Below are 17,643 nucleotides of genomic sequence, written 5' to 3' on the forward strand. Positions count from 1 at the left end.
CAGGCGGGTCTTGAACTCGCAGGCTCAGGCAATCCACTCACCTCAGTCTCCCAAAGGCGCGAGATTACAGGCTGAGCAACCGAGCTCAGCTAAAAAACAGAATTTTTAAAAAGTGGTTTCAGCCGGGCTTGGTGGCTCAGCCTATAATCCCGCGCTTTGGGAGGCTGAGGTGATTGGATTGCCTGAGCCCGCGGGTTCGAGACTCGCCTGGGCAATTTGACGAGACCTCATCTCTACAATAAATCAAAAAATTAGTTGGGTATGGTAGCATGCCTGTAGTTCCAGTTACTTGGAAGGCTGAGGCAGAAGGATCGCCGGAGCCCAGAATGTCAAGGCGGTGGCCGGGAGCGTGCCAAGGCACTCCAGTCTGGGCTACAGAGGGAGAATCCAACTCAAAAAAGAAAAAAGAAAAAAAGACTCCTGGGCTCAAGAGATCCCTCCACCTCACCCTCCTGAGGAGCTGAGATTACTGGCATGCACCACTACACCCAGCTCAATAATCAGTTTTTAAACATTTCATTTTACTTAAAGTCACTACAAATCCATTTTAATTAAAAAATCGTGTGATCTAAAGTCATGACACAAGGCACCCAAAAATCTAGTGAAAAAATAGAATTTTTAAAAAGTGGTTTGAGCCGGGCTCAGCTCAGCCTGTAATTCTGTGCTTTGAGAGGATGAGGTCATTGGATTGCCTGAACCCGCGGGTTCAAGACTCACCTGGGCAACTTGACGAGACCTCATCTCTACAGTAAATCAAAAAATTAGCTGGGCATGGTAGTGCGCGCCTGTAGTTCCAGCTACTGGAAGGCTGAGGCGGGAGGATCACCGGAGCCCAGCAGGTCGAGGCTGCGGTGGCCGGGAGCGGCCACTGCACTTCAGTCTGAGTAACAGTGAGACTCCAACTCAAAAAAAAAAAAAAAATAGTATTTCCTGGCTGGGAACAGTGGCTCACACCTCTAATGCCAGCACTTTGGAAGATGGAGGCAGGATGATTGCCTGAGCCAGGGGTTCAAGATCAGCCTAAGCAACACAGGAAGACCTTGTCTCTACAATAAAAAAAAACCAAAAGGTTATACAGGCATGGTGAGGCACACTTGTATCTCCAGTTACTCAGGAGGCTAAGGTGGAAGGATTGCCTGAGCCCAGGAGTCTGAAGTTGCTGTATCCACTGCACTCCAACCTGGGCAACAGAGTGAAACTCTTGACTCAAATTAAAAAAAAAATTCTTCTTGCAGTCCACTGCGGTGGTGGGAGAGGCTGGATGGGGCAGGCCATGAGGAAACTTGATTCCAGCAAGTCCTACCAGTGACCAGAGCTCTCATCGCCTCCTGTTCATGTCACAATAGTGGTCACCCCATCAATCAATCACCACAGTCCCAGGGCAGAGGCCTGGCTCCGTCACAAAGTGAAGTGACCTTTGTGTACCTGCAGGGAAGTGACCTTTCTCTACCCCACCTGGACAATGCCAGCAGACCCTCCAGAGCGGCTCAAACGGCACATCTTCAGGGAGTGATTCCCTGACCGCCTCAGCCCAAAGGCCCCTGTCATTCACTACTACAGGACACTGTGCTTCTCTCTCGTAGCAGTGGTCACAACTGGCATTAGACTTTGGTGGGTTCCCTTGTTTATGTTTCTTCCTTTAGACCTGCACTGTCCAACAGGAATTCAGTATAAGCCATTTATGATCTTTAAATTTTCCAGCAGTCATAAGAAAATTCATTTAAATTTAGTTTATCTTTTTTTTTTTTTGAGTTGGAGTCTCATTCTGTTGCCCAGGCTAGAGTGCAGTGGCACACCACAGCTCACAGCAGCCTCAACCTCCTGGGTTCAGATAATTCTCCAGTCTCAGCCTCTCGAGTAGCTGGGACGACAGGCATATGTCACCATGCCTGGCTAATTTTTTTGATTGTTTTTTTGTAGAGACAAAGTCTCACTATGTTGCCCAGGCTGGTCTCCAACTCCTGGGCTCAATCAATCCTACTGACTCGGTCTCCCAAAGTGCTGGGATTATAGGTGTGAGCCACCATGCCTGGCCATGATTTTTACTTCTAATCCATTGCTGCAAATATTGTCTGTTTTTAATTTTGTCTGTCCTATTTCATTCTACTATTCTTTATTCTCCTCATTGCTATTGCTGTATCTTGGACTCAGGCATTGCTATGAATATTATTTATGGTGTAGGGAAAGACTAGAGAACTGCTCTGTCTCAAGCTGCTAAGGCTGTTTTCTTACCTGCCTTTATAATTATTGACATCGAACATCTTCTTTGCTCGATAGTATATTAGTTTCCAGGGCCGGGCAATGCCTTTACCTGAAGTCAGAAGAAAAGCAATCAGAAGGGCCCAGAGGCTGGCATGAGAGACGTCACAACTGTACAAGGAATCCAGAACAGTCCTTTTAAACAACACTAACTGTTCTAAACCCCATGTTCAGGTGGGGATTTCTTATGTGCTAAGGAAAACAGTCTTGAGAGCAGATGTACACAATCACCAGGTGCCGTGGATATCTTTTTTTTTCGAGTGTTTCACTCTGTCATCCAGGCTGGAGTACATGACCATGGCTGACTGCAGCTTAGACCTCCTGGGCTCTGGTGATCCTCATGCTCAGCCTCTGAGTAGCTGGGACCACAGATGTGCATCACCATATCCAGTCAACTTTTTTGTAGAGACGAGGTCTTGCTATGTTGCCCCGGCTGGTCTAGAACTCCTGGGCTCAACTGATCCTCCCACCCTGGCCTCCCAAAGTCCTGGGATTACAGACGTAAGCCACCAAGTCCACCCAACCTTCTAACTTTCCATGCAGGACCTCTAGCAGAAGAGTTCCAGCTAACAGCACCCATAAGGCCACACCATCAAAACTTAATGAAGCATATTAGACTGTGCTTTGTGTAGAATACACAAAAAATCAATAATAAACAAGAGGAGAAACCAAAACTGTGATTATTGCCCAAGAGGGAAGACAGGAGTTGATCATTTCACTATTCACAAAGTCTGTGAAAGCGCTACCCCAAAGCCCCAGAAGTAGACTGGCAATAAGAATACTGTCAGACACAGCGGCAGTTAACATGTACTGTGCATAGAATGGGCCAAAGCACTGCGTTGAACACTTTGAGTTCTCTTGTTTTAGCCTGGAAGGCTGTGGATGGTCTAAGAACGAATGTTTCTAAACTTACCAATGTGCAATCTAAATGAGTGTTTCCTTTTTAAGTTGGCAATCACGGATTTTTCCTCTGGATACCTGCTCGTGTAGAGTAGCTTATCTGCATTCTCAATTCCTGTCAGCGCTAGAAATTCTTGCACGTTATTCTCTAACTGCTTATTTTCCTTGGCAGAAAACTTGCCAAACTTAATAGCGACACCTAGAATTGGGGTGGGGGGAGAGAAAGTGGGTATTGTCAATAATGAATAAAAATGAATAGAGTGAATAAAAGCAAACCTGCTGCTAGGTCTTCCATTAGCGATGACAGGACAAGAGCACACGGGCCTGCGGCACACTTGACATTTGCTCTCCCAGCCCCCATTAGTGGACTTTCCTGCAGGGCTCAGCCCAAGCAGCATCTCTTCTCCCAACGTCTTTCCTGGTCATTGTATTCCTACATGACCTTTCCTGCTTCATCAACCTCTTTTTAAAATAATTTTTGGGCATCCCCCACAGGTCCCCACCCACTTGGGAACATTTCTGTCCTGTTAATAAATGCTGCTTTCAGCCGGGCTCAGTGGCTCAGCCTGTAATCCTGGGCTTTGGGAGGCTGAGGTGGGTGGATTGCCTGAGCCCATGGGTTCGAGATCCGCCAGGGTAACTTGGCGAGACCTCAACTCTAGAATAAATCAAAAATTAGCCATGCGTGGTATCACGCGCCTGCAGTTCCAGCAAGTTGAAAGGGTGAGCGGAAGGATCGCCGGAGCCCAGCAAGTCGAGGCTGCGGTGGCCGGGAACGGCTACTGCACTCCAGTCTGGGTGACAGAGTGAAAATCCAACTCAAAAATAAATAAATAAATAAATCCTGCCTTGTCCGAAAAAATAAAAATTAAAAATAAAAGTTTTTAACATAGCCAGACTCGGTGGCTCAGCCTGTAATCCCGGGCTTTGGGAGGCTGAGGTGAGTGGATTGCCTGAGCCCATGGGTTCGAGATCCGCCAGGGTAACTTGGCGAGACCTCAACAATACAATAAATCAAAAATTAGCCAGGCGTGGTATCATGCGCCTGCAGTTCCAGCAAGTTGAAAGGCTGAGCGGAAAGATTGCCGGAGTCCAGCAGGTCGAGGCTGCGGTGGCCGGGAACAGCTACTGCACTCCGATCTGGGCGACAGAGTGAGACTCCAACTCAAAAATTAATAAATAAATAAATAAAGTTTTTAACATATAGGCTGGGTGTGGCAACTCCCCCCATAATTTCAGCTGCTCGAGGGCAAAGCAGGAGGACTGCTTGTGCTCAGGACTTCAATAACAGCTTGGTCAACGCAGTGAGACTTTGTGTGTACAAAAATATTAGCCAGGTATAGTGGCGCATCCCTTTAGTTCCAGTTACTCAGGAGACTGAGGTGGAAGGATCGCCTAAACCCAGGAAGTCAAGGCTGCGGTGAGCTGAGGTCATGCCACTGCAATCCAGCTTGGGCAACAGAGTGAGAACATGACTTAAAAAAAAAAAAAGTAAAAAACTAAAAAAGATGCTCCTTGACTGTATCTGCATCCTTCACAGAAGACAGTCGGTGCCAGTTCTGCACACAGGAACGCTCAGCAAACGCAAAGGTCCCATAAGCTTACCTTGTGCTTTAAATTCTTTAAACCGTCCCAAGTCGTCTCGATACATCCGCCTGATCGTGGTGGCGGCCCTGTCCTGGATGTCAGGGATGAACTCTTGGAGATGCTTAATGGCGGTACCCAAATCCACATCACGATCATCCGAATCTCTTGAATCTTCAGCTAAATCTCTGGTTTCAGAATCTTGAGCCCATTCCAAATTCCTTTCTTCTTCACTTACAGGCTCTGACCTAAGGCAGAAACGAGGCTGATCCACATTAACATACATGTCACTTGGCCTAATAGCGCTTAAGCTTTTCTTTTTTCTGTTTGAGTCGGAGTCTTACTCTTTCTCCAAGGCTGGAGGGCAGTGGCATACTCATAGGCACTGCAGCCTTGACCTGCTAGTGGGCTCAGGCAATCCTTCTACCTCAGCCTTCCAAGTAGCTGGAAGTACAGGCATTTCCCATTACGCCCAGCCAATTTTTTGCAAAATTTATTGTAGAGATGAGGTCTTGCCAAGTTGCCCAGGCTAGTCTTGAGACCATGGGCAATCTTCTCATCTCTGCCTCCCACAGTGCTGGGATTACAGGCCTGAGCCACCATGACCGACCTTAGGCTTTTCTTAAACTGACTCTCGCCTAGCCTATGAGAGGCTTAAATCAAGATGGGATCTTGGAGTTGATTCCATCCATGATTTTCAAACTCTTCAGTGTAACTTGATTCACTTGGACGTAGCTCAGAGGCAGCCTAGAAGGCAAACGAGTGGCCCTAAGTCCTTATTTCTACCAGTTATTTGCTTATACTGCTATTTCTCTCTCTCTCTCTTTTTTCCTTTTGGTTTTAGTTACTGACTTCCTAACAAGGTAAGCCTACTTTTAACCCAACCAGAACTTGGACACCTTTCTTCTTGTCTTTTCTAATGAGTTAAGTTTTATAATATAATGGTTACTAATTAGTTATATCAGTATTCAAGGTTTACCTAATTATAGGTGTTTTTGCTAGTTAATGGGCTAATTTGTTCCAGTGCTTAGTTTTTTATGTATCTGTCACTAACTCATCCCTTAGCTCTCTGCCCGATGTGGAAAGCTCCTTAGTATTTTCAAACCTATCAGTGAACCTCTCAGATTGATAACTGAAAAGATTGTGTGCGTTTGTCTAGGCAAAGAATCAACATTTTCAGAGGGCTATGCCCCAAAGAAGGTTAAGAACCGCAGTCCTTAATTATTCCTACCTCGTGATCAGTGTTCTGAAAATGTCCCCAGTAAGATGGCACAGAGGATGACATGAGTAGGCCCACTACAATGATCATCAATAGCTGACACGTGGGTTGCTTGGATTCAACTTTCATAGGAAGGTTTTTTACGCCAGGATCACCTCACAAAGGTAAGAAAGTCACTGAGCAAAATGGGGAAAAAATGTGCTCCAAGTCCCAAGAACTATGGCATGACATAAAATGGTTTTTAAAAAAGTCCTTATATTTATCTGTGGCCAATTATACTTCAATTACATTTATAGAGATAATCATATCTAGGCTAGGCATGGTGGCTCATGCCTGTGATGCCAGCAATTTTGGAGGCCAAAGCAGGAGGATTATTTGAGCCCAGGAGTTCAAGACCAGCCTGGATAACATAGTGTGACCTTCTTTGCCTCTACAAAAATAAAATTAAAAAATTAGCTGGGCGTGGTGGCATGCACCTGTAGTCCCAGCTTCTTGAGAAGCTTAGGCAGGATTGCTTGAGCGCAGGAGGTCAAGGCTGCAGTGAGTTGTGATCATCCTAGGTGACAGAGAGAGACCCCAACTCAAAAGAAAAGAAAGAAAAAGAAAGTCTAAATTTCTTAGTGAGAATCCTAACTCAAGTTTTTTGCTGCTCTGAAGAATTCTAAGTTCTTTGTATCTAATCCTTCCTTCCATGTACATGCATATAGACAAATAATGCTAGTATAGGGGAATTTTAAAGCGGCTTATAAAGTCACTCATAGAATATCAGGGCTGGAATAGTTTTTACTGGAAATCTCACTTAACTGCCTTATTTCGTATGTGAACAAATTAAGCTACCTGCCAAGTCTACTCAATTTAAGGTGTACAACACGCCAGGCATGGTGGCTCACGCCTGTAATCCCAGCACTTTAGGAAGTCGAGGTGGGAGGATCTCTTGAGCCCAGGAGTTCAAGACCAGCCCGGGTGACACAGTGAGATCTTGTTACTACCAAACAAATTCTCAAAAAGCAAATCTGTACAATATTCTGTACATGTGATGGTCTATCTCTTTAGGATTTCTGCCACTTAATTTGTACATGCTAAATAAAGGGGCCATGGGCAGGCTCCACGCAAAAGATGTACAGCACCAGAAGGTCGCCATTCCCACAGTACCTCCACACTTCTCCCACACGCTGAGCTTTGGAGCAGGTCCAAGGTTTCTTCTTTGGTGGCCTGGGTCTTGTACCTTCTTCAGCCACAGTACCATCACCCTCGAGTGCATCAAGGAGTATGCTCCTAGTCTTCTCACGGAGCACTGAGGAATGACCACCAGACGCTACGATGCTTTCGTCAGAAGTATGCTTCCTTTTCTTCCCCTTTTTCTCTGTACGGCTGAGTCCCTTGACCCCTTGAGGTGCATCACTGCCTCCCCCAGTCCCAGCCTCCCTGCCTACTTGAGGTCCTGCAGGGTACACACCCTCAAAGCTCTTAGGCACGGCCACTGCCTCACATTCCTGGTTATTGGACTTTTTTCTCTTCTTTTTCTTAGATTTGTTTTTCGCAACAGATCCTGGAGGTTTTGTAATTTTGCATTCTGGGCCCACAGAAAGCCAGGATTCCTGCTCGTGTGGTTCCGACTGGGGCAGGGTCATACTTGCAGGCCCACTTTCCAGTAGATCATCATAGGATGTAATTGTCTTCCGACGCTTTTTAGTCTTTTTCACTCTGATTTTACTGTGCAGTTCTTCTGATTCACTTTTACGTGACTTAGTGACTACCTGCAGTTTGTCAGCTTCAGATTCTGTTGACTTTTGTTCCTTGTTCGTATCAACATAAACAACATCAACATCCTTTCTAGAGGTCTCTGGCATGTTTTCAATTCTTTCTTTATCTACAAGGACACGCCCAACTCCCTCTTCCTCCTCTACCTGCCAAGCACTATATTTTCTCTTTTTTTGTTTTTGAGTATAGAGGTGGCCTTGTCAGTCTCATCACAGACTTCTGGTTTTTTCAAAGGACAAGACATGAGATTCTGGGACTTTTTTCTCTTCTTTTTCTTAGATTTATTTTTATCAACAGATCCTGGTAGTTCTGTAATTTCGCCTTCTAGGCCCACAGAAAGCCAGGATTCCTGCTCGTGTGGTTCCGACTGGGGCAGGGTCATTCTTGCCGGCCCGCTTTCCAGTATAGCATCATAGGATGTAACAGTCTTCCGATGCTTTTTATTCTTTTTCACCCTGATTTTATTGCACAGTTCCTCTGATTCACTTTTACATGACTTAGTGACTACCTGCAGTTTGTCAGCTTCAGATTCTTCTGTTGACTTTTGTTCCTTGTTCGTATCAACATAAACATCAACAGCCTTTCTAGAGGTCTCTGGCATGTTTTCAATCCTTTGTTTATCTACAAGGGTACGGGCAATACCCACTTCCTCGTCTACCTGCAAAGCACTATATTTCCTCTTTTTTTGTTTTTTGAGTGTAGAGGTGGCCTTGTCAGTCTCATCACAGACTTCTGTTTTTTTCAGAGGACAAGACATGAGATTCTGGGACTTTTTTTTCTTCTTTTTTTTTTTGAGTGTAGAAGTGGCCTCGTCAGTCTCATCACAGACTTCTGATCCTTTCAAAGGAGAAGAAATGAGATACTGGAAAGCCTCTCTTTTCCTTTTCCTCTTAGTTATTTGAGGCTGTTCACTTACCAGAGAGGAGTCTCTGAAATTTGTACGGGAATGTTTGTGCTGTCGTTCCTTATGTACGGAATGCTTTTTGTCAAAATCTGGAGTATGGATTTCAGATCTGCTCAATTCTCCTTCCATTTTATGCCTATAGGGAAATGTGACAACAATGGTTTATTTTTGCATTTTAAAGAGCCTCAGGGGCTGAAAATCACAGCCAAATGAAATTGTATGACAAATGACAAGCCCTAGTCATGATTCTACATTTTATAGTCTATTATTCTCAATGCACAGGAGGCTTACTGTAATCCTCTGTTGAGTCCCATTGCCTTGAGGATACAGAAAAAATATAGTTAACAGAGAACAAGTCAGGCCTCTGTCCCTTCCACAACCTCACCTTTGACCTCACCTTTCGAACTCCATGCTTCCCCCACATGCACTGTGTTTTGGTTCCTCAAACATGCCACAATCCTTCCCTTGGTTCTCCATGAAATGCTCTCTGCTGTCTGCCTACCCTCCCTGCCTCCAGCCACCCTTTAGAGCTTGATTTGAAAATCACTTTTTCAAGAAAGCTTTCCTTCATTCCTTGGGCTTGGCCCATTCAACAAATAATATGCACTCACATTAGAATAAGTAGGCCGGGCATGGTATCTTAGGCCTGTAATCCTAGCACTCTGGGAGGCCAAAGTGAGGGGATTGTCTGAGTCCATGGGTTTGAGAACAGCCTGGGTAACTTGGCAAGACCTCAGCTCTACAATAAATCCAGCTACTTGGAAGGTTGAGGCAGAAGGAATGCCTGAGCCCTGCATGTCGACACTGGGGTGGCCATGAGCGTGCCACTGCACTACAGCCTGGGTGACAGACTGAGGCTCCAACTCAAAAAAAAAAAAAGAAAAAGAAAAAAAATTATTTAATGCCTGCCTTCTTTTTTACCCCCCTTTTGTTTTTAAGACAAAGACTTAATATATTGCCCAGGCTGGTCTAAAACTCCTGGACTCAAGCGATCCTCCTGCCTTGGCCTCGCAAAGTGCTGGGATTATAGGCATGAGCCATCATGCCTGACCAAGTGTCTGTCTTCTTTGTTAATCAAAAAAGGAAGAAGGAAGGTAGTGTGTCTGTGTTGTTCCACTCTGTGTTTCTGTTGTCTAGAGCCATGTCCCAGGACTCCCTTGGAGTGCAGGCTCCACAGGAGGACTTCACGGGCAGCATCAGGTATCCACTGACCTCAAACCAGCAGCTGCCTCTTTGCGGAAAAAAGTTGGCTATGCCTTGTTAGTGTCCAACAAAGGATAAACATTCTGCAATACATTACAATAAAATCTCCTAAGGCTCTTGTGTTAAAACCCACATATTCAGCACACATGCATTTGGAATTAAAATACAGTAATAGAGATGCATTTTATAATTAAGATGGTTAAAAATATAATTTGGCAAATGTGTTTTATTCCTTTCCTTGCTCTGTATATTTGACTAATATATTTACATGGTACAAAAATCAAAATAATCTTTTCATATTTCTTCTCCTTTCTTTTGTAGGTCACATCTATATATTCTGATCTTTTCGCTTAATGATAGATCCTGGAGATTAATGTGTCAGTGGACTTTCAAGTCTGAATGCTAAGCACATTTTCTACAGAAGGTCCCTAATTTACCCTGGTTAGTAAATAGTAGCTCTAAGAATTGCATTACTTACAATCTCACACACACTAGATAAAAAATACGCCATCCCCCAAATCTTGTACCTGCCCTATCCTCTCTCTCCTTCTTGCTGCAACAAACAAGTGTCCCTTCTTCTGTCATGTGTGTGCTGGATTCTACCCTCTCCTACCTTCTCAGAGAGATCATGGTTCACCAAGTAACAGTCTCTCTTCTGGGATCTCCAACCTCTTCCTTCTATCAACACTCCAATAATCTTTAGCTTCTTCTACTAAAACAAACAAACACCTCTAGCCCTAAAGTCCCATCCAGCTATTCTCTTCCCTCCTCTTCACAGTGGTATTTCTTTTTTTTTTTCTTTTTTTTTAGTTGGAGTCTCATTCTGTCACCCAGGCTGGATTGCAGTGGCGCGCTCACGGCCACCACAGCCTCGACTTGCTGGGCTCAGACGATCCTTCCACCTCAGCTTTCCAAGTAGCAGGAACTACAGACGTACGCCACCACACCCAGCTAATTTTTGTGATTTATGGAGATGAGGTCTCACCAAGTTGCCCAGGCTGGTCTTGAATCCCCAGGCTCAGGCTCCTCTCACCTCAGCCTCCCAAAGTGCTGAGATTACAAGCAGAGCCATCATGCCGGGCCATATTTCTTTTCTTATTTTTATTTTTAGAAACAGGGCTCTTGCTTTGTGACCCAGGCTGGAGTACAGTGGCATGATCATAGCTCACCACAGCCTTGAACTCCTGGGCTCAAGCTATCCTCTCACTTAGGCCTCCCAAGTTGCTGGATTACAGGCATGAGACACTGCACCTGCCTGTGGTTAACATTTCCTGATAAAGAAATTGCTCTTTATGTTTCCTCACTCCCCATCCGCTTCTTAACCCACATCCTTGTAGATTCTACCCCACTACTCCGCTGAGACTGCCTATGAACTTCAGGCCACTAAATTCATTAGACACTGCTCAGGCCCATCTGTCAAAACCTCTCAATGACAACAAGCAGAGTGGATGATCCCTTTAAATAATCTTTTACATTCTGTCAGTGCCTTGCTTCCTTTTTTGTAAATACTTCTTAAGCTGCTCCCTCTGGTCTCTTGAGCCCAGCACAACCTTCTAAATATATAGTCACTCTGTGCAAAAACTTGTATGGTTCCCCTGTTATTCTCAAGATAAAGTCAAAATCCTTACAGACCTACAAGGCTCTTTATTTCTTCATGATCTGGTCTGGTCCACGCCTCCGTATTCACCTCTCATGTCCCTCTGGGTTTCAGACACCACACCGCCTTCTTTCATTTTCTAGAATACACTAACACTTCCTTTCGTCTCAGGGACTTTGCAAAGGCAGCTCATTCGGCCAGGAATACTCTTCCTCCGGCTTACCTTTCTGCCCTTTAACTGGTTCAAGTATGAAAGTCACTTTCTCAAAAGGACCTCCCTAATTCCTTACCTGCTACGAGCATCGTTACACAGTGTTTAAACCCATTTATTTCTTACACAGTGTTTCCCAAAAACCCAGCCGCGTCCCTACTGCACTTTTCACAACTGTGATACGATCTTACGGCCTGAGAATTTGTCAGTCTCGCCCCCAAAAGGCTCCCCAGTGCTCGATACCCACGGAATGCATTGACATGCGTTTATCCCCACTTACTCGGAACAGACACTTCCTGTCCTGCCGGGTGCGTGCCCGCGCCTGGCCCCGATCCCCTCGCCGCCCTCGGGGCGCGATAGAAACCCTGCCCTGTCCTGGGATGGGCGCTCCGGGGAGGAATTAGCCAGATATGGACTCTGGATCCTCTTAATCCCAAGACCGGAGCCTCAGTTTTCCTGAGATAAGGCTTGGACGGCAGCGAAGACAGCGGCGACAACCCCAACCGGAGACCTCAGGCCAAAGGCTGGTCTTCCGGAAAACGAGGACAGCCACCTCCCCCGCTCGGTTTGTACAGGTGTTTTAAAACAAAAGAAAGCGACAAGGACGCTTTCAACCTACCCTCCAAAAACGTGGCCGCCTAATCTTCCAACCCGGAAGTGCTGCCGTTACGGAAGCGAAAGCAGCAACGTCACTTCCGGCCCCGCAGCCTCACGTTGCCATAGCAACATGGCTGCTGCCAGGACTTGGACGTGCGCGTAGTTGCCTGCCCATTTTGTTCCTGGGGCCTTTGGGGGTGAAGTGGGATAGAACGTGCTCCTAAACCGAAGCAAGTAGGAAAGAATTCTTCCACTGACGTACTCATTCATGCATGCATTCAACTTAGTCAAGTTCTTGCTGAGCTCCATCTGTGGTCCAGGAGTGAACAGTCTGGGAGACAGATAACAAACGAATCAAGATAATTTCGAAGTATCCTGTAAGGAAAATAAGATAGGGTAATGTGATGGAGAGTGACAGGGGACAATGGGTTCTACTAAAGTAGATGGAAGGGAAGACTCTTTGAGGAGCGACATCTGAGCTGAGTTCTAAATTAGAAGGGCAGGCCAAGAAAAAAAAAATCTAGGTGTGATAGACTAGGCAGGTTAGACTAGGAAAACTTCAGAAAGTTCCAAGCCTATTGATGTCTGCAGCAGCTGGTGCAAAACCACGCATGCAAGCAAGACGGCCTAGCTATAGGAAACTTCACACCTACCTACCTGTTAGACCCTTATCAGATACACCTTCAGCACAGTTCATCTATCCAGGATGCTTGCGGTTGATCAGAATCTAACTATTAAGGCAGAAACTGGCTTAGAGACCCCCTGGAGCATGCACATCAATAGCCAAGGTTCGGAGGTAAGAGGATTGCCTGAGTTCAAGGGTTCGAGACCAGCCTGAGCAACATGTGAGACTTTGTCTCTACAGTAAATAAAAAAATTAGCCGGGCATGGTGGCTCATGCCTGTGGTTCCAGCTACTTGGAAGACTGAGGCAGAAGGATCACATAAGACTGAGGCAGAAGGATCACATAAGCCCGTCAGGTTGAGGCTGCAGTGGCTGTGAGCATGCCCCTGCACTCCTGCCTGGGCAAAAGAGTGAGACTCCAACTAAAAAAAAAAAAAAAAAAAAAAAAAAAAAATATATATATATATATATACATATATATATATCTAAGGTTAACCTAAGACAATCATGACCTACTTTTACCTTCATTATTAGCACAAAATTAGGGGAAACTCCCACTTCCACCATACACCTGGCGCCATGACAGTACTGGTATGATACTATTAGGCCTAAAACTCCCCTGCCCGATGTGAAGAAGGAGTAATAGTGATCCAGTCCTAAGATCGTCCATTTCTATGAAAAGACCTTCCCAAGACCTATACCCTAGTACCTCTAAGAATAAAAGTTATGGCTCAATAATAGTTGGATGCAGAGGTAATAGCTTCTGTAGGGTTTCTGCCTACCCTCCTTTTTTTTTTTGGATTCAGACTCTCACTGTTGCCCAAGCTGGAGTGCAGTGGCATGCTCACAGCCACCGCAGCCTCAACCTGCTGGGCTCAGGTGGTCCTTCTGCTTCAGCCTTCCAAGTAGCTGAAACTACAGGCACGCGCCACCACACCAAGCTAATATTTTTATTTATTGTAGACATGAGGTCTTACCATGTCGCCCAGGCTGGTCTCAAACCTCTAGGCTCAGGCAATCCTCTTGTCTGCCTCCCAAAGTGCTGGGATTGCAGGCATGGGCCACCACGCCCAGCCTCTCCTTTCTTAAGAGTGTACTCTTCCCTGCTTAATAAAGCTACTTACTTATTCCACTTCTCCATGTCTGTGAATTCTTCCCAAATGTGAACACAAGAACTCAGCTGTTGGCCCAGCTCCCCCACTGAAAGGAGCACTCTTCTCCCGGTAACAGGTGGAAGAGTTCTAGGTTAGAAGCAAGTGCAGAAAGCCCTGAATTTGGTTGTTGGACGAACTGAAAGAAGGCCAGAACCCCTGGAGCACAGTGAATGAAGGAGAGGACAGTGGGAGATGAAGTCAGAAGTCAGCAGGGGATAGCTGGTGCAGAATCTGACGGACAGTAAGCTTGGGTGAAGTCTTGAAAGGTTGGAGCCTTGGAGATTATCCCAATCCTCTCATTTCAACAGAGTTCTAAAGAGATTTAGTTTATGATTAAAAGTGAAGCTTTAACCAAGCCATCCATTCATTGCCATTATATCTATCACCCTAACTTTTAGTCTTTTTAGACAGTAAACGTAGCATGTAGGCAAACACGCTTTCGTTTTCTCATTTGATCCTATATCAACCTTCTGTTGTAGGTATTTTATGATGTATTATTAGCCCCACTTTGTGGATGAGAAGACTGGGGTTTACGGTAACTTGTCTAAGGTAACTCATGGCCCAAGTAAAATCCAGATCTGTGTTCTCTCCTCTACTCCACTATCCTGCCCTCCACCATTCCACCCTGACTTTCTCTCTATGAGCTGCCAAGTGACTTTGATTAAAAAGTCCACCACTATCGTGACCCACCTGGGCATGCGAGACTTCATCTCTACAATAAATCAAAAAATCAGCCGGGCGTGGCAGCGCGCGCCTGTAATTCCGGCTCCTCGGAAGGCTGAGGCGGAAGGATCGCCAGAGCCCAGCAGATCGAGGCTGCGGTGGCCGGGAGTGGCCACTGCACTCCAGTCTGGGCGACAGAGTGAGACTCCAACTCAAAAAAAAAAAAAAAGAAAAAGTCCACCACTGGCCAGGCACAGTGGCTCACACCTGTAATCCCAGCACTTTGGGAGGTTGAGGCAGAAGGATTTCTTGAGCCCATGAGTTTGAGACCAGCCTGGGCAACATAGCAAGACCCTATCCCTACAAAAATGAAAAAATAGGCCGTGTATGGTGGCACACACCTGTGATCCCAGCTAAGACGGAAGGATTATCTGAGCCCAGGAGGCTGAGACTGTAGTGAGCCATGATCGTGCCACTGCACTTTAGCCTGGGCAATGGAGTGAGACCCTGTCTCTAAAAAACAAAGTTCACCATCTATACTTCTGTGAAGGTCCAGGAGGGAGGAAGCCTGGAGAAACCATGAACACACATATGCACACGCATTCCCACACAAAGGCTGCCCCAGGCCATGGATGAGCAATTGAAACTCCAGCTGGTCTGCTCTGTAACTGGAATGTTGGTGTTGTCCACTGTTGATATGTAAAGCCTCGAAGTTCAGGTTTGTCATTGGTACGACTTGTTCTGTGGTGAATCCACCTACCCAGAGCTTTGTGCAAGAGGAGATTGGCATGTTTGGTGAAGTTGATAGTAATGCAGGAATGAACCCACAGAAGTCTGACACTAGATGACAGATTAGAGATTACCTGGGCTCGTGGCTCCATAAACATGGTAGTAATCACCTCTTAAAAAGGCAGAAGTGTGGGCACGGTGGCTCAAACCTGTAATCCCAGCACTTCGGGAGGCCGAGCGGGGAGGATTACCTGAGCCCAGGGGTTCAAGACCAGCCTGGGAAACTTGGTGAGATCTCGTCTCTACAATTAATAAAAAAACTAGCTGGGTGTGGTGGTGTGCATCTGTAGTTCCAGCTACTTGGAAGGCTGAGGTGGAAGAATCGCCTGAGCCCAGCAGATCAAGGCTGTGGTGGCCGTGAGTATGCCACTGCACTCCAGTCTGGGCAACAGAGTGAGACCCTGACTCAAAAAAATAAAAATAAAAATAAATAAAAAGGCAGACTCTCAACTTTGCATACAGATTGCATATTAGAGTCTATTGTATCACATTCAAATCCTTAGACATGATGATTACATTGTAGTTAGGTACAGAAATGTCCGTGATACATGATGGAGTACATAGGGTTAGATATGGTATGTTTACAGATATTTTCAAATGATTCTGTTGTGTATGTGTGTGTGTGTGTGTGTGTGTATACTCACACACTTAGAGCAAGGGTGAGAGTCAGAGAAAGAGAATGGCAATTGCTAAGGATTGGATCTAGGTGAAGGCTATGTAGTTTTTCGCTGTACTTTTCTTTCAACTTTCAACTTTTGCTAAAATTTTTCTTCCAATTTTTCTATAAGTTTGAACTTTTACAAAATAAAACGTTTGGGAGCAGGTAGGAGATTTTCTTTCTTTTTCTTTTTCTTTTTTTTTTTGAGTCGGAGTCTCACTCTGTTGCCCAGACTGGAGTGCAGTGGCCGCTCCCAGCCACCACAGCCTCGACCTGCTGGGCTCCGGCGATCCTTCCGCCTCAACCTTCCAAGCAGCTGGAACTACAGGCGCGCGCTACCACGCCCGGCTTATTTATTTGATTTATTGTAGAGATGAGGTCTCACCAAGCTGCCCAGGCGGGTCTCGAACCACCGGGCTCAGGCAATCCACTTACCTCGGCCTCCCAAAGCGCGGGATTACAGGCTGAGCCACCGAGCCTGGCCAAGGATTTTTTTTTTTTTTTTTTTTAAATACAGAGTTCCAGATGTCATTTCCAGATATTCTGATTCAGTGAATGTAGAATGAGTCCTGTGAAATCTGCATTTTTCAATTTCCCTCTATTCTGTTGCACAAAGTTGGACACCATTGATCTAGTCCAGCTCTATACCTTCCTCCCCACCCATCACACACACACACACACACACACACACACACACACACACACACACACACCCCAAACCAAACCAAAACAACACAAAACAAAAAAAAAAAAGTTCTGAGGACCCAAGAGACTGAGTAAATTGAGTCTGCCCAGTGGCTTAGCAGGGACACCAGAATGCGGATTTCCGTTTCATCATGAAAGATGTAGTGCCGCATCTCGGGTGTATGTGTGCACTCAGGGAGCAGAGATGCAGAAGGGCTATTCACCCCCTCTTTCCCTTATCGACCTTTTCTGTTTGTTTCCCTGGATGAAATTTTGTTTTCCTGGATGAAAAAAGCCCTCACAAGGAAACGTTTTGCCGAGGGGGATGAGGCAACACAAAAACCCAGAGGCAACACGAAAAGGCAACAAAACGGACGAGTCCCAAAACTGTTTTGAGCGGCGCAAAAAAGCGTCTCGATAGTTTTATTGCATCCAACAGAGAGGGCAGCAGAAGGGACTGACGGTTCAACCTTTAAGAATCAACACACGATTTTTATAAATAAACTCCAGGTTTTTCTGGGTTCCCCCTCGTCAACGGCCCTCTAGAGCCCCGTCGCTTGGAACACAAGCCGGTGGCGATTCTCGGGTTTTCCTGTGTGGATTCAAGAAAACTCCGAACAGGCCGGGTCGGTTCCCCGCCGCCCGGCGCGCTTGGCGTCCCGTTGCCAAGGAGACGGACCGTCTCACCCACCCTCAAGGGGTGGTCCTGCTGCTCTTTCCTCTCCCACGCCGCAGCGCGGAGCCCAGAAGGCGAGCAGAGGAACCAGCGGGGCTCCTGGCGGTTTCAGGGCTCCTTGCAACGGGGGGGCGTCGGGGGCGGGCGAGCCATCCCCCCA

At 46.0% G+C, this 17,643-nt stretch overlaps 2 protein-coding genes across 3 annotated transcripts in view; one reads left to right on the forward strand and one right to left on the reverse strand.

Moving 5' to 3' along the window:
* TTF1 (transcription termination factor 1) overlaps positions 1–8,740 on the reverse strand; it is a 31,262-nt gene extending 22,522 nt beyond the window's left edge. Inside the window, exons 1-4 of one of the 2 annotated variants that reach the window (XM_008069315.2) lie at positions 8,640–8,740; positions 4,765–4,991; positions 3,173–3,358; positions 2,233–2,311 (exon numbers count right to left, since the gene is read on the reverse strand). In XM_008069315.2, coding sequence (XP_008067506.1) covers positions 2,233–2,311; positions 3,173–3,358; positions 4,765–4,810 — 311 coding nt within the window. In that variant the 5' untranslated portion in view covers positions 4,811–4,991; positions 8,640–8,740. Of the gene's footprint in view, positions 1–2,232; positions 2,312–3,172; positions 3,359–4,764; positions 4,992–8,639 lie in introns of those variants that run through there. The other variant, XM_008069314.1, reaches the window with a different exon arrangement.
* A 1,028-nt stretch (positions 8,741–9,768) lies between these two features.
* Positions 9,769–17,643, forward strand: part of CFAP77 (cilia and flagella associated protein 77) — a 174,877-nt gene continuing 167,002 nt past the window's right edge. Inside the window, exons 1-3 of the mRNA XM_021718203.1 lie at positions 9,769–9,827; positions 12,118–12,203; positions 17,354–17,627. Coding sequence (XP_021573878.1) covers positions 9,769–9,827; positions 12,118–12,203; positions 17,354–17,627 — 419 coding nt within the window. The remainder of the gene's footprint in view (positions 9,828–12,117; positions 12,204–17,353; positions 17,628–17,643) is intronic.

The sequence above is a fragment of the Carlito syrichta genome, unplaced genomic scaffold, assembly GCF_000164805.1.
Source record: "Carlito syrichta isolate Samal-C Ts95f unplaced genomic scaffold, Tarsius_syrichta-2.0.1 Scaffold311915, whole genome shotgun sequence".
NCBI lineage: Eukaryota > Metazoa > Chordata > Mammalia > Primates > Tarsiidae > Carlito > Carlito syrichta.